This window comes from Heteronotia binoei, chromosome 6 (assembly GCF_032191835.1).
Source record: "Heteronotia binoei isolate CCM8104 ecotype False Entrance Well chromosome 6, APGP_CSIRO_Hbin_v1, whole genome shotgun sequence".
NCBI classification, from domain to species: domain Eukaryota; kingdom Metazoa; phylum Chordata; class Lepidosauria; order Squamata; family Gekkonidae; genus Heteronotia; species Heteronotia binoei.
The window spans coordinates 52,987,097-53,010,572 of NC_083228.1; the positions used below are offsets into that span (position 1 = coordinate 52,987,097).

At 43.5% G+C, this 23,476-nt stretch overlaps 1 protein-coding gene across 1 annotated transcript in view; it reads left to right on the top strand.

The window, feature by feature from the left end:
* CHST15 (carbohydrate sulfotransferase 15) overlaps window positions 1-23,476 on the top strand; it is a 135,996-nt gene that overhangs the window by 102,368 nt on the left and 10,152 nt on the right. Inside the window, exons 4-5 of the mRNA XM_060241455.1 lie at window positions 7,190-7,339; window positions 10,837-10,993. Coding sequence (XP_060097438.1) covers window positions 7,190-7,339; window positions 10,837-10,993 — 307 coding nt within the window. The remainder of the gene's footprint in view (window positions 1-7,189; window positions 7,340-10,836; window positions 10,994-23,476) is intronic.

Genomic DNA, 23,476 nt, shown 5'->3' on the forward strand with positions numbered 1-23,476 from the left:
GTCCCTGGAGGCCCTCCAGAGACTCTGGAGGGCCTCCAGGGACCAGCGGAGGACGCGGGGAGGCCTTCGCTGGTCGGCGCTGGTCCCGGAAGGCCTTCCAGAGGCTCTGGAAGGCCTTCCGGGACCAGCGCCGGGTGCTCCGCGGCGTCCCCGCGGCCTCCGCTGGTCCCTGGAGGCCCTCCAGAGACTCTGGAGGGCCTCCAGGGACCAGCGGAGGCCGCGGGGAGGCCTTCGCTGGTCGGCGCTGGTCCCGAAAGGCCTTCCAGAGGCTCTGGAAGGCCTTCCGGGACCAGCGCCAGGTGCTCCGCGGCGTCCCCGCGGCCTCCGCTGGTCCCTGGAGGCCCTCCAGAGACTCTGGAGGGCCTCCAGGGACCAGCGGAGGCCGCGGGGAGGCCTTCGCTGGTCGGCGCTGGTCCCGGAAGGCCTTCCAGAGGCTCTGGAAGGCCTTCCGGGACCAGCGCCGGGTGCTTCGCGGCGTCCCCGCGGCCTCCGCTGGTCCCTGGAGGCCCTCCAGAGACTGTGGAGGTGGCGGCGTGCTTTCTCCCTCCTTGCCTGCCTGGCTTCAGTGCTGATGCTTAAAGCAAGCGCTGATGCTTAAAGCAAGCGCTGGGATCGGAGGGCGGAGGGAGCGATCCTGGCGCTTGCTGTAAGTGTCAGAGCTGGAGCCAGGCAGGCAGGGGCGGGAAGCGCCGGGACGGAGGCAGTGGATCACCCCCCCCCCCCGAGGAAGGTACGTATGATACCTTCGCTCCATAAGACGCACACACTTCCCCCCCCCCCACTTTTTTGGGAGGAAAAAGTGCGTCTTATGGTGCGAAAAATACGGTAATTGCACTGTTAGAGTGGAGAAGGATTTATCCATGGCCATTTCCTGGCTTGCCACTTCTTAACCACGTTTCTTCCTTCAAGATTTTGCACCCTCCTCAACAGGGTTTAAAACACATTTAATCTTGCTCTAAGCAGTTATATGTAACACATAGTTAATCCCTAAAAAGAACAATGAATTTTTGAAAAATACAGCATTCTGAATCCCCACCTCCCATTGTGGGGGGTGATATTTGTATCATTCTTAAGTGATCCAAGAATTTTTTGGTAGCTTCAGTACTAGATATTTAATTTGGAATTGCCATGATTAGTTCATTTAATATATCTAGGCAATATTATTTGGCCACCCATTCTATTTTTCTCACCTTTGTTTGCTTATCTTTTCACTTTTGATTTTGGCAAGTTTTGTTTCACATAAAACTCAGGTTATCTTGTTAACACATGATTGAGGATTCCCAAGGCTGGTGTCTTATTAAATTTTCTTTCCATCCTTCATGTTCCAATATATTTAATTAATTTATGATTTTTTCCTCAACTAGCCATGGTATTCATGAACCCATTCCTCATTAGCTCCTTTAACTGTTCTTGACTTTTAATATTTTTCCATATTGTTATAAATTTCACCCATAAAAAATAAAATAGATAAGCTGTGGCTTTACCTTCAAAGTAAAATAGTTATCTCTCCTTCCCAACAAGAATTAATACTTAACAGTTGATGAAAAATCCTTTTGTTGGCTGAATAGGTCATTAATTAAGCTGTAAAAAAATAAATAGAATGAAAATTGCTTGCAGAAACAGGACCTTTGCTGAATGGGACTTCCTTTTGAGTAACATATGGAAGGATCTTGCCCATGGGGTAAGCACTGCAAGATTTTTATATAGAAAACAGCACCATATTAAATGTTGAATGGAATCCCAATTTCCAGCTGCATGCAAAAACTGAACTTTGCAAAAGTATCCTAGTTTGGAAGCAGCCTTAGAGAGATTGGAAAGCAGACGTCTTTTTTAAAAAAAAATCAAAAATGTTGCAAGGATTAAAATCTTGAATGAAGCCAGTTTCAGAGCAGCTGAGAATAAATTTTCATTGCTTATTCTGCTTGCTATTGAACAGAGAGCTCCCTCTCCAATTCTATGCTGTTGGTTGATTCTTCCGATTCTTTTCTGTATCTCCCAGGACACCAGGAAACATAGAAACCCTGTGGATTTGAATGGCAGTGTTTTTGGTTATTGCTAAAGTTGTAGGTAAGCTAGATGGGTATGGTTTCACACTAACAGGCATAGATTTATCTTGTGCCTACTTATTTGTTCTTTATACAAAAATCAAAGCAAATCTGTGCTTGTTCATCAAGCAGGAGCTGAAGAGAAAGTTGCTTGAAACCCTGATTTTTGCAGACTCAGTTTATCCTCATTATAGCTGTTTGACCACTAATGAACTGTGGCAAATTGAAATGCACTAAATTAGTACATCTGGATTCCTGTTTGAAGGCAACTGAGGTAGCAAACTTAGTAAAAGTGAGCTGAGCTAAATTCAGTGGGATTTTAATTGGCAGGTAGTGTCCTTCCAAGCATCTCTGTGTTCATCAATACTTTGAGTGTCTCTGATGTCCATTGGGGTTCTACAGTTTACCCAGTAAACTATTTCTGAACTTTTAAATATCTGTTAATTGAAATGTGGTTTGTTTATTTTTGCCACTCTTTCTTGAGGCTAAAGCCAAAGAACGGTCTGGAAACAAAGTGTGCATTTCCATTTTTCAGCTTGAATGGGAAATTTTCTGGATCCCTAGGTATGGGTGAAATGCAGACAAAACAAGCCATATGCAAGAGCAGAAGAAGAATCCCCAGAAACTATCCTTATCCAAGCTGTCTCTTGAAGGATATGAAAGCCATACTTAAGAGTCTGATCAAATTGAGGAAGCCGCCATCTTCTGATAGGAAGCAAAAGGATTTTCATTGGAGTGGAGCATAGTTGAAGTGTCTCAGCTAACTGATTTGCGTTAGGGTTCAGTTCATCCACAGAGCTAACACGCTGTAAAGTTACTTGATATGTGGAACACAGATTCAGTGATCAGAATTGACTTATTCAGTAGTCCTGTAATTGGCCTTTGTTTCTAACAGTTTAGAAATTAGAATAGTATCTGGCATTTCTATATGAGCATACAATAGCTGTCAGAAATGCTTTAGAATAGTATTAAATCCCAGTCTTTTAAAAATTGCTCCCATTTCTTTCACAGAATTGTTAATGTAGAGTTGGAATTACATAGTAAGTAATGTTGCCTTCAGATTTTGCAGATATTCAGGATTTGCTTTTGAGTACCAATACAGCAGAATGCACTATGGAATTTTAATCTTTCACTGACTTCAGAGGCATGTTCTGTCTAAACATAGCCATGTATTTCATTATGCCATATCCCACTAGGCTGGCCCAGAGTTGTAGCCTTTTGAGGTCTTGATGATGGCATTGTGTGCCAAGACTTAGAAGATCTATGCTCTTAGATCATAGATGCTTCTGCTGTACAGGTTGCAGCCTGCTCTACTTGTGTCAGGTGCTCTTAATCTTCTTCTCTTCCTGGATGATCCCAGAGTCATATCTACACTCTCTAGTAGCATGCCAGAGCAGTTGACAAATTGTAGTCAATTGTTATAATGTCCTGTTTCATTAAAAGTAAACAGGAGTCTTGTGATATCTTAAAGACTAATATGGGAGTTTTGTGATGCTTTAAGCGAAGCTTATACTCTAACATAAGCTCTCATGGACTACTTGCATTGGATGAAGTAGGCTGTAGTCCACAAAAGTTATTGTGGAATAAATAAAAGTTTTTGCTGCAACAAACTAACTCTGGTATTCCTCTGGAACCGTTTCAGTGAGAATACACAGGATTTTCTTTTAAAATGTCTTCAGCATTCTCTTGGATGGATTTCCTGGATCTCTTCCCTCAGAAGTTTTCATAGGTCTCTGCATTCTATTAATATTCCCGTTCTCATTTCTACAGAATCAGGCTGTCTATATTGTAGAGGATGCTAGGCGGTTTTCTTTAGCTCCATTTTTTTTCTTGCACTTTTATGCCTAATGAAAGACACATCCTTCCAAGGTGAAAGTCTGTTTATTTATGGGAGTATTCAAATAATTTTTTTTTTAATTGTAGCCTGTATGCTACTGGCTTCCTTTTATAAGGTAAACTCAGTGCTAACTAGCTCTCCTATATTTAGCTTATCCTGCTGCAGTCCTCTTGTTAAGAGATTACACCACTGGGATATATTAATAAGAGTTTTATTCTACCAGTATCAAGGAGGAATCTATTACATCTGACTGGTTTGTTCATCCACTGAGACTTGAGTACCACAATTGATTTGCTTAAATCACAGAATGTTTTTGGAGCACTGTCTGGTCCTAATTCCATGGATGAAAATGACAAGCTGCTTAGCTTTGTGCAGTCCACCAAATGTGCACTTGACTTTTGTCCTTCATGGCTGTTAACAAACCTATGGTTTGTTAGAACACCTCCTTGCAAGGTTCCTGCAGCCTTGAAACCTCTGCCGGGACTCTAGTGACCTAAACAACTACCATCTGGTGGCTAGACAACTTCAGGTGGTCTTGGAGGCAACAGACTATCTGCAGCCATTTCAATTCAGAGTCAGTCCTGGATGTGGGATGGAAACAATCTTGATCACTCTGACTAATGATGTTTTCCTGAAGAGTAAGAGGGGAATGCATCCCTGTTGCTTCTCCTGGACCTGTCAGCTGAGTTGGATACCATCAACCATTGCATCCTTCTTGAGAAGCTGCCCGGAGTGAGGGCTACCATGCTTCAGTGGTATTGCTGTTAGTTGGCTGTTACTTGTCTAGCCCACCAGTTGAAATCCTCTTCTCAGGCTCTGTTCTTCATGTTCCAAACTGTGGAGGTAAGGTGGGTGGTAACCAGAGACTTTTTCAGTAGTGGCACTTCATTTTTAGGATGCCCTAGGCATTAAATCTCACCTGGTGCCAACTTTACTCCTCTTTAAGTGACAGGCCAAAGCATTTTTCTTTATCCACTATTTTTACTAAGGGGTTTCATATTTTCGGATGTCTGATGGTGTGTTCCTAAGCTTTAATCTGGTTCCCTGAAGCAGGAGCCCCCTGTTCTTATGGGTTTCTATCACTCTGGTAGTTACATGGCTGTCAGCAGGAAGGTACAGACTCCAATATGGTAGTGATACAACTTAAGAAGTTTATTAGAAGACACTATTCCACAATATACTATAAAACAAATTGCAAGTTGGATCAAATGCATGATTCCATATAAGAAGGTGTGGAAACAAAACAATCAGAAAGAAGTATATGGCTGCAGCAAATAATATAGAATACATAAACAGGGAGTGCAGAAGCATGAGTAAATAAAACTTGAGTCTACAGTGTAATTTTAACCCTGTCCCCGGTAAAGAAAACAGTAGATAGATGATGAACTGTAAATCACTAGCAGTTGTAACGAACACATGTCAACGTGAGCACTAGCTTAATGCATGTTAGTTACTTTAAATGTTAAACCATTAATTTGCCGCCTTCTACTTACAGCTTTGTTTTCTAGCCAGAGCCAGCACATCCATTAGGCATCATGAGGTGGCTGCTTGGAGTGTGGCTCTGGAGAGAGGGTGCCAGGTTCGGTGCTCCTGCTCACCCTCGCTTCCTCGGTGAGGGAAATAGTGACCTTGGCGGCAGCATGCATGCACACCTCTTGCTCCCTGTCACTCCATGCTGCCAAATGAAATTTTTCTTTCAGTATTAAGTAGTACTTTTCTAGTATTTATTACTACTTGCAGTTAGATGTTCTTCATGAAATGTAAAGCAATCACCCAGTGTTGTACTGCTGCAGTCTTAAAAGTCAGAGTTTCTTATGCCAAAGTGCATAGAGTTAGGGGCTGAAATCCATTTTGTCCAATCCAGGGTCAAAAATATATTGGATTAATACTAGCCTGAGAACTGTTTATTATCAATATAATTTTAAACAGCTCAGTTTTATGTGCTGTTAATGGCCTTGATTGTATTTACTGGCATGATTTTTTTAGTGATTCGTATTGTTTTACATTATACTGGTGTTTGTTTTTATTCCTTTCACTGTGTTGAGCTTATATATATACAATGGGGGAGACTTGTCTTAGCAGTAGTATGTGCAAAAAGGATCTAGGGGTCTTAGTGGATCATATGCTGAACACGAGTCAACAGTGTGATGTGGTAGCTAAAAAGGCAAATGCAATTTTGGGCTGTATCAACAGAAGTATAGTGTCCAGATCACGTGATGTGATGGTATCGCTTTACTCTGCTCTGGTAAGACCTCACCTGGAGTATTGTGTTCAGTTTTGGGCACCACATTTTAAGGAGGATATAAACAAGCTGGAACGAGTCCAAAGGAGGGTGACGAATATGGTGAGGGGTCTGGAGACCAAGTCCTATGAGGAAAGGTTGAAGGAGCTGGGCATGTCTAGCCTGGAGAGGAGGTGGCTGAGAGGTGATATGATCACCATCTTCATGTACTTGAAGGGTTATCATCTAGAGGATAGTGTGGAATTGTTTTCTGTGGCCGCAGAAGGTAGGACCGGAACCAATGGGTTGAAATTAAATCAAAAGAGTTTCCGGCTCAACATTAGGAAGAACTTCCTGACCATTAGAGTGGTTCCTCAGTGGAACAGACTTTCTCGGGAGGTGGTGGGCTCTCCTTCCTTGGAGATTTTTAAACAGAAGCTAGAAGGCCATCTGACAGCAATGAAGATCCTGTGAATTTAGGGGAAGTGTTTGTGAGTTGCCTGCATTGTGCAGAGGGTTGGACTATATGACCTTAGAGATCCCTTCCAACTCTCTCTCTATATATATTGTTTTGTGCTACATCATACAGGTGTGCAGAAGTCAGAGTTTCTAAATACATAAATAAGACTCTCCCTCCCTTAAGGATGCATGCAAATTATTGCAGTGGGGTCCCCCTTTTGTGTCACATGGTCATGTGTAACAGGCACAGCTTTTGGAATCATTATTTAGCCTACATACACATGTTCACAAATGATTATGTAAATATGGAGTATATCCAGTTTCCCACACAGAACTGATCATATAGAATTTTATAATGCAGATGTAATTTAAGTGCCATGTTAGTGACTTTACCCTATATAATTCACTTTTAATCCTCTTTCAGTGCACTTTGCAACTGAATTTTACTGTGCAAAATGAAGTGTACTGAAAGTGGATTGAAAGTGTATTATTCAGTGTGTGTGAAAGCTCGCCTGTAGTATCATTCTATTTGGACCACACCTTTCATTTCAAATTAGTATTTTACCAAAAACAACTGCTGTTTTCATGTTATCTATTACTCATTTTCCCTTTCATTCTTATTTTCAGGAATAATTCGTCTGAGAGATGGATTCCATGATCGCTACCCAGTTGAAGACTACCTAGATCTGTTTGACTTGTCTGCCCATCAGATTCAGAGTGTGCTACAAGGTGATGCTGCAAAAGGCTATAGCAACAAGATGAACAACATCATTATTGGTACAGAAAATATTTATTTTGGGGTACATGTTGATGTTATTAGATTTGCTATAATAACATTTGTGACTATTTCTGTCAAGATAAGAGGTCACTGATATCCACTTTGCAGTGCAAGCTCAGATAACAAAAATATGGAAAAGATGAAAGCATTTACTGGAACAATATCTGCTGGTAAAATGGAAAGCAAGCTTTTCAGCCTCATAAAAGTTTGTCTTCAGCCAGTAATGAAAATTAAATGATGTATGCTGGGAAGAAGAATTTAAGTGTCCTTCAAGTTTGCACTTCCTTATTCTTTCTGTGTAAATAGATCCTCTTGAAATATCCTAACTTATTTACTCATTTGTTTATAAAATTTATTAGTCTGTTTTCAAACAACAAGCACTCAAAGTAATAATCTAACAACCATTATACAAAGCAATTACAAGTAATTATCACAGTACTAAAAAGTAAATGCTCTGAGCAGAATCTGGCAGTAGCTTTCAAGAATAGAATCATAGCATCACAGAATTGGAGGGGGGCCATATAGGCCATTTAGTCCAACCTCTTGTTTGATTTGCTGGTGCCCCATCCTTCAAGCAAGCCATTTTGTCCTATTCTACTGGCAAGTTAGGGTAGCTTACGTTGCTCTTCCCTACTATTTTATCCCATAATGGCCCTGATGCTGTCAGACACCCATAAACTTAATGGCAGAGCAAAGACTGGAACCTGCTATAGCCATGCATACTACAGTACCCTGGATCAGGAAAATGACATTTGTTCCTCACTGTCTGATCTCCTAAGGAAAGGTGTCTCTGAAGATGAGTACCACAACAGAAAAGGCCTACTCCACTCTCTCTCCAGTGCAATCAGAATAAATGAAAGAATACTGAGCAAGTCATTTCCTGATGATCTTAATGACTATGTGCAGTTCATATACATGAACAACCCTTTGGGTTTTGAACTATCTCAGGTTGGTTGCAAGCATAAGGATCAGCAAACCAAAACCAAATAGGTTTTTGGTAAAGTGCTAGAGTGGGTGTTCAGCTGTAGATGGTTTTAGATAAAATGGATTATCTAGACAGAATGCATCCTGGTTTGGCATTAAACAGCATTGGTCACCTTCTAGACCACCTTTTCCAAGAGAGCGTCAGGATATGTGTTGATGAAACATTCTGTTCTATTTCACTGTAACAGGTGAATCAGTTTGTTTGGTGGAGGTTCAAAACAAATGACTGAAGGTAGAAATGGACTGAGTGAGGGCCAATAAACTGATTCTCTATCCAGATAATAAATAAGCCATGCTCTGATCACATCTGGGTTATATTACCATACATCTCTCTGCCTTGAAAGCTTCACCCAGTACAAAATACAGCTGCCAGATTATTTGTGGGTGTGGGTTTCAGCATATGTATCATTCCAGTTCAGTTCCAATTCAGAGTACTGTTTTGCCTTTAAAGCCCTAAGGGATCGAGGAACTTGAAGAACTCTCTTTTCCCATATAAACATACCCAACGGTTTAAGATTGTCGCCTCTGTCTCTGACCTATGTATCCTGATATTCAGAAAGTGAGATAGGGGTTTTCCACTAGTGGCTCCTAATTCATGGAATGCTGTCTCAACATACATTCAGCCAGCCCCTTAGTTTTTATGGTGGCCCAGCCTTCCTTTGTATTTACGTGTACTTTATTTCATTGGGTCCGATTTTAAGATACTTCTTGCTTCTTATGAGGGTTGTTTTTATGCTCTCTTTGCACTGCTAAATACATCTTACAGTCTCTAATGCTGTGCTTTGGTGTTAAGGTGTTTTACAGATGTTTTCAGTAATACTTGCTTGATGTTACTGTTGTTGTTTTGATTTCTGTTGTGGGTTACTTCAGGCAGATATATGACGAGGCAGCTCATCTGAATAAATATATACATAGGAGTTTCTAGTAACAAGGCCACTTGAAAGCACAGATATGATCTGTTTTATAGTTAAATGTGACTGGTTTGGGAGGAAACACTAATTTAAATTGACAATGTGCTTTTTCAATTGTTGCCTTCTGTCACAATTTTTCAGGAAGGCAGTTTTCTAGTGGGAAATGTTTACATTAGCTCCTCCTTATCAGATCTTGAGGAGAGAAAAAAATCTGGATTAATATGCTCATTATATGGAACTTTTTTATTACCTTGTTAAAAAGACAATTTAGTCAAGAGAGCATCTTTAGGATATATGAAAATCTGAGATTCTCTTAGGGAGCCATGTTATTAAACTTCAGATGATTAAAAAGGGAAGATATAATTAAAACTATAAACATTCCTCTAACTTTATCAAGCAATGTAATTTTCCAATAAAAAGAATCTCTGAATCAAATCTTTATTGGGTTATAATTATATTTTGTCAGAGGGAGCAATGGATGCTTTCAGAAGCTCTACCAAAGACACTGTGTTTACGGCTCCAGGCATTCCAGACAGGGTTTATTTATTTATGATCATTATTATGATAAATTACACAGAATGTTTTATGAAAGCACAACATGATTTTATTCCATTAATCTTGGGATAAGGACATTATACATCCATCTGCTAATGAAAGCAGACAGTTTAATCATATGTTATGTGCTTTTAACTTATATGAAAAATTGGTGACTGTGCTGTTATAATTTGATATATACATGTAACAGTGGTTAATTTATTGTAGGTTGACTATGGCTTCATCCTAGGAAAGATTAAATGAGAATTGTGATGTCAAAAGGAAGATGCTACAACCAGTCAGAAAAGTACTGCCATAGCTAAGTATTAACATTATAGGGGAGCTAGCAAAGAGCAAAATTAATCTAATTTACTTGAAAGAGTTGACCACCAAATAAAAGGTTTGGCAAAATAAATAATGGAAAGCCACATCCCTGATAAGCTAGTGAAAGGGACACAATGCATGAACATATCCCTCTGCCCATTTGTGTATTTTGGAATCTGATTTTGCACCAAAATACATTTTGTGTATTTTGGAATCTGATTTTTTCACTAGCCCCTGCAGGCAGATAAGTTGCACACACCCTGTGTTGAATAAACAGCACATATTCTGTACAAGTGATTTGGGCAGAAAACTGGAAAAGTTGATAGTATTAATCCATCCTTAATCCTTCCTCTTTTTATAGAATATTAAATGCCATAAGTGGTAAGGAAATACTAAGATACTGACTCTCTCAACATTTTATGTGCAAAGTAGCAATAAAATTATTGCCGTTTGGTGCTGTTACAATGTAGAAATTCTTTACAGAGACTCAAAGGAGGGGGGGGAATCTAAAACCAGTGGAATGAGAACATTAGCAGAACCAAGACTGCAGTGTTCTGTAAAAACCATTTAGGTAAAACAGTCTCAGTTAGAGTTTAGTGTTAACACAAATACAGAAAATCCCAAGATATGAAGTCATCTAGTATATGGCATTTAATATTCTTGTTCTGCACAGTCTTTATAACAGTTCTTAGATCAAGCTACCTGGAATGAAGAATAACAACATGTGGCTTTTGTCTTTCTAGGAGAGGCCAGTGCTTCAACAATGTGGGACAACAATGCTTGGATTTTCTTCTATGACAACAGTACAGATGGAAAGCCTCCATTTTTAATACAGGACTTTATCCATGCCTTCCAGCCAAATGCAAAGCTGATTGTGATGCTTCGAGATCCTGTTGAAAGGTTAGCAAAAATATTTCTGGACAAAGAAGCATGTCATAAAATTTGTCACCATTGTTTACTTTTCAAAGTGCTGATTTTTGATATGGATGATTTAATCCTTTAAAACTAGTGTGTTTTTGGCATCAACTTTAATTCTCTAGCAAGCTCTAGAGTGTGTCTGAATTTGTGGCCTTCTAATAACAATTTTAGTAACAATATTTAGAAAATGTATTTAAGTTGGGGAAATTTTGAATACCATTACTTCCTTGTCACAATCTCGTAACATGTTGATTAATTATTTGATGACAGAAAAATTATAACATTGAGCAACTAATACTGCATGACAACATAACAGAAGCTTGCTTGATTAGACCCAAAATCCAGCATACTTTTTCTAGCAGTATACTGGGAAGGTCAAAAACAGGAGAAAGGAAACAATAGCCTTTTTCTGCTATTGCCCTCTAGCGACCATCATTCATTTGGGTAGCACCTCTATATAGTCATCTTATTGCTAGGCCTGTCCATTATGAATCTTTCCCGTACCTTTGTTAACCTAAGGAAATTGCCATTTCTGAATCTTATAGAAACAGATTCCATAAATTAATTGTGCACTATGCATTTAGTTTAGTTTAGAGTATTTGATTTCTATTCTGCTTTGTTTCCTGCAAACAGGACTCAGGGTGGTGTACAACATAGATATACAGCAATATATAATAAAATAAATACAATACATTAACTCCAATACTATTTGACACTTTGCTCTACTGTTAGATGGCATCATATATCTATCTCACAATTAGTTTGAGTGGTTGGCATTGGCATACAATCCAGGCAAGAATAGTGGAAGAAGGGGAAGAAACCTGGGAGGTCACTGTTCTCTCTAGAACTGTTGTCCCTAATGAACTTAATTATCTTTTGTAGTTTGCTGTCAGCAAAAGCACAGAAATTAATTTCTTATAAGCACCTTAAGTGTGGTTTAACATAGACCTCATTCTGTGGGGCTACATGCATAGACTTTTCAGCATGTATAAAATCATTTATTTATTTATTTGCATACTTGCTTGCTTGCTCCTGCTGCCTTTCCACCCTACCTGGGTCATAAGAACATAAGAACATAAGAGAAGCCATGTTGGATCAGGCCAGCGGCCCATCAAGGCCAACACTCTGTGTCACACAGTGGCAAAAAATGTTATATACACACATACACTGTGGCTAATAGCCACTGATGGACCTCTGCTCCATATTTTTATCTAAACCCATCTTGAAGGTGGCTATACTTGTGGCCGCCACCACCTCCTGTGGCAGTGAATTCCACATGTTAATCACCCTTTGGGTGAAGAAGTACTTCCTTTTATCCGTCTTAACCTGTCTGCTCAGCAATTTCATCGAATGCCCACGAGTTCTTGCATTGTGAGAAAGGGAGAAAAGTACTTCTTTCTCTACTTTCTCCATTCCATGCATTATCTTGTAAACCTCTATCATGTCACCCCGCAGTCGACGTTTCTCCAAGCTAAAGAGTCCCAAGCGTTTCAACCTTTCTTCATAGGGAAAGTGCTCCAGCCCTTTAATCATTCTAGTTGCCCTTCTCTGCACCTTCTCTAAAGCTATAATATCCTTTTTGAGGTGCGGCGACCAGAACTGCACACAGTACTCCAAATGAGACCGCACCATCGATTTATACAGGGGCATTATGATACTGGCTGATTTGTTTTCAGTTCCCTTCCTAATAATTCCCAGCATGGCATTGGCCTTTTTTATTGCAAACGCACACTGTCTTGACACTTTCAGTGAGTTATCTATCATGACCCCAAGATCTCTCTCTTGATCAGTCTCTGCCAGTTCACACCCCATCAACTTGTATTTGTAGCTGGGATTCTTAGCCCCAATGTGCATTACTTTGCACTTGGCCACATTGAACCGCATCTGCCACGTTGACGCCCACTCACCCAGCCTCAACAGATCCCTTTGGAGTTCCTCACAATCCTCTCTGGTTCTCACCACCCTGAACAATTTAGTGTCATCCGCAAACTTGGCCACTTCACTGCTCACTCCCAACTCTAAATCATTTATGAACAAGTTAAAGAGCATGGGACCCAGTACCGAGCCCTGCGGCACCCCACTGCTTACCGTCCTCCACTGCGAAGACTGCCCATTTATACTCACTCTCTGCTTCCTATTACTCAGCCAGTTTTTGATCCACAAGAGGACCTGTCCTTTTACTCCATGATTCTCAAGCTTTCTAAGGAGCCTTTGATGAGGAACTTTATCAAAAGCTTTCTGGAAGTCAAGGTAAACAACATCTATCGGGTCTCCTTTGTCCACATGGCAACAGAGATTTTTTTTAAAAAAATTAAAACATTCAAGCAATTAAAATTCTAAAATAATTCAGTGAAAACACATAAATAAACAACACCAGACAGAGGGTCAGTAACTTCTACTGGGAGTATTCCAGAAAAGCTTCTGGCTGCTGGTGAAAGACACCAGTAGTGTGAGACAGAGAGACCACAATAATCTCCCTGGGGGGAGAGATTCCAAAGTTTTGGTCAAAATCATGTTTTGCTTATTTCACTGGACTAAATATAAGGGTGAAAATCTGCTCTACAAAGAAACTAAGTGCTGGATCCTCTGTTAATTGCAGCCCTTTTGTCTACTGTAAAAAGGTAGGTTTAGGTTTTATTAAATTTATACCCTGCCCTCCCAGCCGAGACGGCTCAGGGCAGTTTACGGCAATCATCATATTACAATTAATTACATTTAAAACAATTTAAAAACAGTTGGTGCTAGTAACATTCTGATGTTGTTCAGATCCGATGGTGTCAGTATCCCTTGGATTCCTCCTGCTGTTACAGTCTCAAAGTGAGTCAAAAGCAATCCGAAAGAGTATGGTCTTGCAGACCTTGCGGAACTGGGCGAGGTCTCGCAAGGTCCTAACCTCTTCCAGCAGCTGGTTCCACCAGTGGAGAGCCGCTACTGAGAAGGCGCAATCCCTGGTCGCCGTCAGTCTCGCCTCTCTCAGCCCAGGGATCACTAAAAGATGTTGAGTTCCCGATCTTAGTACCCTCTGGGGAACGTGTGGGGCAGACGGTACCTCAGGTAAGCAGGTCCTTGGCCATAAAGGGCTTTAAAGGTGATAACCAGCACCTTGTAGTGAATCCAGTATACTACTGGCAGCCAGTGTAGTTCTTGCAGTGCCAGCTGTATGTGCTCCCACTGGGCAGCCCCATTAACATCCTGGCCGCTGCGTTCTGCAATAGCTGCAGTTTCCGGGTTCATGACAAGGGCAGCCCCATGTAGAGGGCATTACAGTAGTCCAATTTTGAGGTGACTGTTTCATGGAACACAGTTGCCAGGTTGTTATGGTCAAGGAAAGGAGCCAACTGTTTCGCCCGTCTAAGGTGGAAAAAGACAGATTTCACAGTTGCTGCTATTTGGACCTCCATTGTCAGGGAGGACTCCAGTAGCACCCCCAAACTTCTGACCTTGTGCGCCATTGTCAGTGGCGCACCGTCAAAAGTTGGTAGGGGAATTCCCCTACCCAGACCACCATGACTTAGGCAAAGGACCTCTGTCTTCATCGGATTCAGCTTCAGTTGGCTCAGTTTAAGCCATCCAGCCACAGCTTGTAATGCCTGGTCCAGGTTTTCTGGGACATCCTCAGATCAGCCATCCATCAGTAGATAGAGCCAGGTGTCATCTGCATACTGGTGGCAACACAACCCATACCTCCGGGCAATCTGGGCAAGGGGTCACATGTAGATGAGGCACACCACAATTAAGAGTGTGTCTCCGAGACAGTTCTCCCCCAACTGACACCCTTTGTCCCCGACCGCAAAGGAAAGAGGAAAGCCACTGTAAGGCCAACCCCTGGATCCTTGTGTCGGTGAGACGGTGGGTCAGCAGCTGATGGTCGACTGTATCGAATGTAGCCGATAGGTCTAACAATGTCAGTACCACCAAACCACCTTGATCCAGATGCCACTGGAGGTCATCTTCCAGGGCGACCAAAACTGTATCCATCCCATGACCTGGATGGAAGTCGGACTAGTGGGAGTCTGGGATCGAAGCATCCTCCAGAAAGCTCTGTAACTGTAGCACTACTGCCCTCTCAATAATTTTACCCCAAAAGGGTAAGTTCGAGACCGGGCGATAGCGTGCCAATTCGGCTGGATCTAAAGTAGACTTTTTCAAGAGAGGGTGGACCACTGCCTTTTTAAGAGAAGTTGGAAAAAGCCCTTCCAAGAGAAATCTGTTTACAATATCTTGTATAGGATATTGGAGCTCTCCCTGGTAAAGGTAAAGCACCGAGTCATTACTAACCCATGGGGTGATGTCCAGGCTCTCCCTGGTAAAGGTGCAAGCACCAAGTCATTACTAACCCATGGGGTGATGTCCAGGCCTGTAGCCTTGGGAGCCCGGGGGTTACAGCTCCTCCACACAGCCCCCTTGGACATTTTTGGGCCCTCCTTTCCCCGGCCCCCACTCTGTCTGCCGCCACTTTTCTCCCCACAGCTCTGGTGGCCCCACCCCCTTCTGCACAGCAGCTTCCCCTCCCACCCATCCACTTACCCAGCAACGGGGTGAACAAGTAAAGTGCCGGCTCCTTTGGCTCATGCAAGGCATCCTTTCCCCCTGCCAATCACGTGATCGCTGGAAAAAGCTGCATGGAAGCTGCCGGTGTCTACGCTGGTTTCCCGGCACGATCAGCAAGTCCAGCACTGGCCGCCCCAGCACTTAACTTGCTGATCGCGCCGGGAAGCCAGCATAGACACCGCCAGCTTCTCCTGGTGATCATGTGATTGGCAGGGGGGTGCCTTGCACGAGCCACAGAAGCCCACACTTTACTTTTTTGCCCCGTTGATGGGTGGGTGGGAGGAAGGGGAAGGTGCTGCGCGGAGGGGGGCGGGGTGCCAGAGCCGTGGGGAAAAAGTGGCAGTGGAGAGTGTGGGGGCCACCAGAGGGGGGCCCCTCCATCCAAATTTTTTTTCTGTGGGCCCCCCCAACTGGAATTTTCTGGCTGCAGGCCTGGTGACGTCACATCATGACGTTTTCTTGGCAGCAGACTTTTTATGGGGTGGTTTGCCATTGCCTTCCCCAGTCATTTACACTTTCCCCTCAGCAAGCTGGGTACTCATTTTACTGACCTCAAAAGGATGGCTGGCTGAGTCAGCCTTGAGCCAGCTACCTGAACCCAACTTCTGCCAGGATCAAACTCAGGTTGTGAACAGAACTTGGACTGCAGTACTGTGGCTTACCACTTTGCGCCACAGGGCTTTTTCATCTACTGTAGATAACTTTTTTCTTAAGAGAAAGGCCTCTTGCTTCAATGAAAGCCTCCTTTCATTGGAGGAGAGCACTATCATTAACAGAACAAATCCATGAGCTGTAACCCCAAGTGCGTATATGTATCACTGGCTTACAGAGTGTACCCTTTCAATTTTTCAATATGAAATTCAGAAAAGGGTAGGTAATATAGATCTTGCCACTAAAGAAAATGTGGAAAAGATACTATTGTGGAGATCAAGAGTTCAGGAGCACAATATTGAACCCAAGATTATTATCAACATTGTATAATTCTGAACACAAAGAAGATAACTTTGTGATGTCCAGTGCCATCTTGGGTACAGTTGGAACTTTCTACATCAATTGAAGTCCATGGGCTGAGGAATGGTATAAACATGCTTAGTATAGCACTGATACTTTATGCCTACATGTAATTAATTTATTGTGTGTAATACGAAAGTTTAAAATTTCATACAAAATTCATCTGAGTGTATGAATCAGTGACAAGAGTATCCTATGCAGTGAATATCCTTAGTCAGTTTGAACAGTTTATTCATGGCTGAGGCTAGCATTTAACATTTAAGTTCACCTCCTCAGTCCTGCTCTGGAAGGAGAACTTTTCAGGGCTAAGGCCACTGGGCAACTTCTTACAATGCAATCTGCACAACTCACCAGGTGTAGCACTGGCTGTAAATTGGTGCTATACAACTTGCTTGTGGACAGTGGCAAACTTTGCACAACTTGTACGACTTGACTGAGCCCAGCAATAGCCACCACCCACCTCACTTGAGTGAGTTACTACTGTACAACTTTTGTCACTTGGTCAGATTTTTCCCAGGGGGAGGGAAAGCTGAGAGCCAGTGTGATGCAGTGGTTAAAGGGTTTGGGATCTGGAAATCCAGGCTGATTCCGCACTCACCTTTCTCTGGGGCAGGCTTCCGTTTCTGAGCGGAGCAAACTGGTGATTTCTCACCAGTTGCTCCTCTCCGGCATTTTGCGTGGGGCAAACCTGCAATTTGCCCCGCTGCAGTGTAATCTTGTTTTTTCAGGTTTACACTGCAGTGGGGCAAATCACGGGTTTGCCCCGTGCAAGATGCCAGCGTGGAGCAACTGGTGTGAAATCACCACTTTGCTCCGCCCAGAAACAGAAGCCTGCCCCGGAGAAAGGTGAATGCGGAATCAACCCCAGACTCAAATCTCCATTCTGCCAACAGAGTTTGTTGGTTAACACCTGGCCACTCACTCTCTTTCAGCTTGGTCTACCCTGTAGGGCTGTTGTGAAGATAAGGTGGAGAAGAGGAGAATGAGATAAGCTGCTTTGGGTCCCCATTGGGGAGAAAGGTGGAGCATAAATGAAGTGAATACAAAAGACTAGGGAGAAGACAGGAAAGATGGCTAGTGAGTAGGAAGGAGAGAAGGAAGCTGGGAAATGGGAGAGGATATAAGAACTATTGGGAGGAACAGGGAGTATTGTGGGGAAGGAAATAGAGAGGAAATGAAGTGATGCCTTGCGGATTCCCCACTTCTTTAACAGCAGTTTTATTTATTTATTTATTTATTATTTTAGTAAATGTCTATTCTGCACATTCCCTGTAGGGCTCAGGGCGGAGTACAACATATAATAAAATAATAAAATACAATAAAAACATTTTAAAACAGACAACAGCACTCAGATTACCATGACATCACATATCGCCCAGCCTAGTCATCTCACATTATGATATCTCATAGGGATGGCAGTTTTTATTCCAATGCCTAGCACAGATGACTGTACTGGCCGGGGAGGCCAACCAGATCAAGAATATACCCCCACAGCCTCAGCTGAAAGCCTGGTGGAACAGCTCCGTTTTACAGGTTGGGGCCAGGACTGAAAAAGTCCTGGTCCTGGTTGAGGTGAGGTGAGCGTCTCTTGGGCTAGGGATGGCCAACAGATGTTGGGAGGCCAAACGTAATGACCTCCTGAGCATATGTGGAAAGAGACGGTCCCACAGGTATGTCGGTCCCAGGCTGCATAAGGCTTTAAATGTTAGCACTAGAACCTTGAAGCAGATCCGGTACTCAATACTGCAGAGCGCCAGCCAAATGCCCACCCGTTAAGGTGGTGCAATCAGCAGGCAAGCCACTGCATTCTGCACCCGCTGCAGTTTCCGGATCAGTCTCAAGGGTAAGCCAGCGTAGAGCGAGTTACAGTAATCTAGTCTGGAAGTGACCATTGCATGGATCACTGTAGCCAGGTCCGGGGGGGATAGATATGGTGCTAGCTGCTGGATCTGCCGAAGATAACAAAAGGCAGACCTGGCAACCATCGTGATCTGGGCCTCCATGGAAAGGGAGGAATCCAAGGTCACTCCCAAGCTCCTCACCTTTTGGGCTGGCACCTATGTAGCATCGTCCAAAGCTAGGAGCTCGATGCCCATACCAGCCCCGACTCAGGTACAGGACCTCTGTCTTAGCTGGATTCAGCTTCAGCTGGCTCTGTTGTAGCTACCCAGCCATGGCTCCCAATGCCTCGGACAACTAGTCAGGGGTGGCGACTGGCCGGCCACTCATCAACAGATACAGCTGGGTGTTATTAGCGTACTGGTGGCAACCCAGTCCAAAACCTCCGGCAACCTGGGCAAGGGGGTGCCTATAGATGTTAAATAATATTGGCGAGAGAATGGCTCCCTGCAGCACTCCACATATAAGTAGATGCAGCAAGGAAGTCTGCTCGCCATGCACCACCCTGGAGAAAGGAGGAAAACCATTGTAAGGCCACCCCCCCCGAACTCTGGTGATGGTGAGGTGGTGGGTCATAAGGTCGTAATGGACCGTGTCAAATGCTGCTAACAGATCAAGAAGTATCAGCAGCGCTGACCCGCCTTGATCCAGATGCCATCTGGAAGTGACCATTACGTATTGTATTGTAGAATTTTAATGATTTCCTTGTCAGATTCTTGCATTTCCCCCTCCATGTAAAGACCTGTTTAATAAGCCATTTTATTTTTAAAAAAACTATCCTTTATCTTGTTGGGGACACAGAACAAACATGCCACCTTGATATAAATATTTTTCTTTTTAGAATTTTGTTCTCATGTGGACTGTGTGAATTAGAGCTGTCAACAACTGAGCTCCCAATCTGTCCATGTCTCCTCTTGCTACCCTGTGTGTCAGGCAATGCACTGCTGACTTGATAAATATATTTTGTGGTCTCCAAATGTTAACAGATGGTAATTGTATGCAAAAGAGCTGAAGTGGTTTTCTTCTGTAAATGATCTGGAAATACTCTGTAATGTCAATTTAATGCTCCCTAGCTGTTGCCCTGGTGCCTGTTACATAGTTTATTTATTTATTATTTATTTATTTCATTTATATCCCGCCCTCCCCCACCACGGCAGGCTCAGGGCGGCTAACAACATTCTACAATCATACAATAACAAGTAAAACCTTAAAATTACAATATAGAGCAATAAAACATTAAAATATTAACTTAAAACCAATCCAGTAATACAGTTGTGATGCGGTATAGATCTTTAGACCGCATTGGCGGACCCTTGGTTACCGTTTTTCCTAGCAGTCCGAGTATGCTAATTTAAAAAGGGTGGTCTTGCAGGCCCTGCGGAACTGTTCAAGGTTCCGCAGGGCCCGCACCTCCTCTGGGAGTCGGTTCCACAGGGTAGGGGCCGCGATCGAAAAGGCCCGTGCTCTGGTACTCTGATATTTAATTTCCTTCGGCCCAGGGGCAGTCATTAGGTTTTTCCCGGTTGACCTCAGTGCTCTCTGGGGTTCGTATGGGGAAAGACGGTCCCTCAGGTAGACAGGTCCTCGGCCATATAAGGCTTTAAAGGTAACGACCAACACTTTGTACTGGACCCGGTATATAATCGGCAGCCAGTGCAGTTCACGTAGCCCCGGCTGTATATGTTCCCGTTTTGGGAGTCCCAACAACAGCCTGGCCGCCGCGTTCTGCACTAGCTGCAATCTCCGGGTCCGGCACAGAGGTAGCCCCAAGTAGAGGGCATTACAGTAGTCTAGTCTTGAGGTGACCGTTGCGTGGATCACTGTTGCGAGGTCCCGGCGCTCAAGGAAAGGGGCCAGCTGCCTTGCCCGCTTCAGATGGAAGAATGCTGACTTGGCAGTGGCTGCTATCTGGGCCTCCATCGATAGTGAAGGCTCCAGTAAAACACCCAGACTCTTTACCTGGCGCGCTGCTTTCAATGGCGCACCATCAAAGGTCGGGAGAGCTATTTCCCTTCCCAGAGCGCCGCGACCCACGCATAGGACCTCTGTCTTCGCTGGATTCAACTTCAGCCCACTCAGCCTGAGCCATGTCGCAACAGCCTGTAATGCCCGGTCGAGGTTCCCTGGGGCGGAGTCGGGCCAGCCATCCATTAGTAGATAGAGCTGGGTGTCATCTGCATATTGATGGCAACCCAGCCCAAACCGCCGGGCAATCTGGGCAAGGGGGCGCATATAGATGTTAAACAACATCGGGGAGAGAACTGCTCCCTGAGGCACCCCACAATCCAGTGTGCGCCTCCGGGACCGCTCGCTCCCGATAGCCACCCTCTGTCCCCGACCTAGGAGAAAGGAGGAAAGCCACTGCAAGGCCGACCCCTCAACCCCAATGTCGGCGAGGCGGCGCGTCAGTAACCGATGGTCGACTGTATCAAATGCAGCCGACAGGTCTAACAACATCAGTACCGCAACGCCGCCCCGATCCAGTTGCCGTTGGAGGTCATCCACATAGGATATCATTTCCCCCCAAATTTGAAGGATCTGCTTTTGCCATATAGTCATGAATGCAGTGCAAAAAGTCTAGCATATGTGGAAGCTCTGGACATGCCCATAGCATGGGTATCTGATAAGCAGTGTTCATGTTATGACTGCATGCAGGGTTAACAAAGGTTAATGAAATTGTACTTAAAACTGGATGTTTAAAAACATAGGGAAGAAGAAAGTGAAGATGATGATGATATTGGATTTATATCCCGCCCTCCACTCTGAACTTCAGAGTCTCAGAGCGGCTCACAACCTCCTTTATCTTCCTCCCCCACAACAGACACCCTGTGAGGTAGGTGGGGCTGAGAGAGCTCTCACAGCAGCTGCCCTATCAAGGACAACCTCTGCCAGAGCTATGACTGACCCAAAGCCATTCCAGCAGGTGCAAGTGGAGGAGTGGGGAATCAAACCCGGTTCTCCCAGATAAGAGTCTGCATACTTAACCACTACACCAAACTGGCTCTCAAAACACAGCAAATCTTGATGTTCCTGATTGGAACTGTTTATGGGCTTTGCCTTACATTAGTTCTCCATTATTCTATCTGACTTTCTAGCTACATTTCAAAATAGTGGTATTAACCTGTCAAGTACCAAACATCTTATGGCCTGCAAACACTGATTGCATGAACCAGATCAGAATGGGCTCTTATGCACTGGATTTATATTTGCATTTATGTTTTGTAGAATATATTTTGATAGTTATTTAATTTTTAAAAAGCTTCTTTGCAAGGGGGAAGCCTTAAGCTTCCTATAATTTAGAAAGTACAGTTAAATTATATTGACAATGGATGAGCATGCAAATAAAGTAAACATACTTGCTCAGTTTCCGAGCCTCCTTCTACCCACTCCGTGCAACTGTGAAGATGCACTTCTCTAGCTCACTTCATCTTCCTTGATGCTTTTCAAGAATTTGTGAGTTGCATGTGTGGAGCATATATTACAAAGTGCTGGATTTAATTAAATGGCTGGCTCTAGCCTTCCTGGTTTTCTCATGTCTTCCGCTTTCACAGCCAGGTATTTTATGCACAGAGAAACAGGCAACTGCCTAAGGCAGTAAAATACTAAACACTGCCAAATATTCAGTTCCTGTTTATTGTCAGTGAAATATAAGCTGGGAGTGGCACATTTCTTTGTATGCCCACATTAGACCTTACAGCCAGATCATTCTATTTGTATGCTGCATCCTTCCTCTTCTGCCACACCTTAGAGAGCTACTGTGGAAAGTAAGAAGCACATGTCTCATATCTCCAACTTACATCTATGCTCCCATGAAAATGTGGCATGTGGAAAGAGAAGCACTCATTGTCAAGACTGAAAGCAAGACACTTTTTCTTTCCCTTTAATTTGTTCTTGTGCTTCGTATATCCCTCCAGATAAAGAGTTAGCATTACGGTGGATAAAAGTGCATGAACTTTTGGTCTTAAAACAAAGTTTTGGGTCCAGTGGCATCTTTAAAACCAATAAAGTTTTATTTAGGGTGTGAGCGTCCATGTGCACACATACTTCCTCAGACAGAATGGAATAGAAACAGAAATAACAATCTTACATATGCTAATTTATTGCCCACCTTCTATATGTAAAATTGTTATTTCTGTCTGTTGGTCTTAAAGGTGCCCACCACTCAGACTCCACCCCAAAAACCTCCAAGTATTTCCCAACTCAGAGCTAAGCATAAATTCAGCTGCTTGTATCCCCTGAACCCCCCGTCCCCTCCAGACTCCAGCTTCAGATGTTTCCCAACCTGGAGCTGGCAACCCTACACTGAAATCTAAGCTAAACATCAGGGCAGAAGCTTGTATCCCACTGAGGTCCCCCCTCTCCAGACTCCAACATAAATGCTTAACAACAAATAACTCACCACAGAAAATTGCAGCTGATCAGACTCACAGGGATAGCTCAGGAGGGTCACCTCTGATCACAGGAAACCTTTTTTCAAGCATTTGTCAACAAACAACACAGTTTCAATCCGGCATTGATTATTGCAACAGATCCCAGCCAGGAGGAAAAGCCCAGCAAGTGGAGGAGGCAGCCCAACTGGAATAACAGAGCAGAAAGGAAGCATAGCCAATGGGAAAAGCTCAGCAGGGTCACATGGAGCCAACAATCAAACTTTTGTAAACAAAGGCAGCCTCCAGTTCAGGTGGAAGGACAGAGCAGAGGGGAAGCAGCTGATCTAAGGCTGGAAAGAGCCGCCAATAACACTGCAACTCTGACAGCATTATAATCAGCAAGCAGTAGATGTTTAGTGAGGAGATCACGGGGGCATTCTAATCACAGGCCTGAGTAGAGCCTTGGGCGGGCCGGTTAACACCCCTGTTGTAGAGCTCCCGGAGCGACACTCCAAAGAGCTGTTCCTTCAACTGAGGTCTAATTGGTTGTACCATTTCTCAGTGGAGTCTGTGTGTGGTGTAGTGATTGGAGTGCGTCTTCATTTCCCATGCTCCAGTTACATTTCTCAAGACA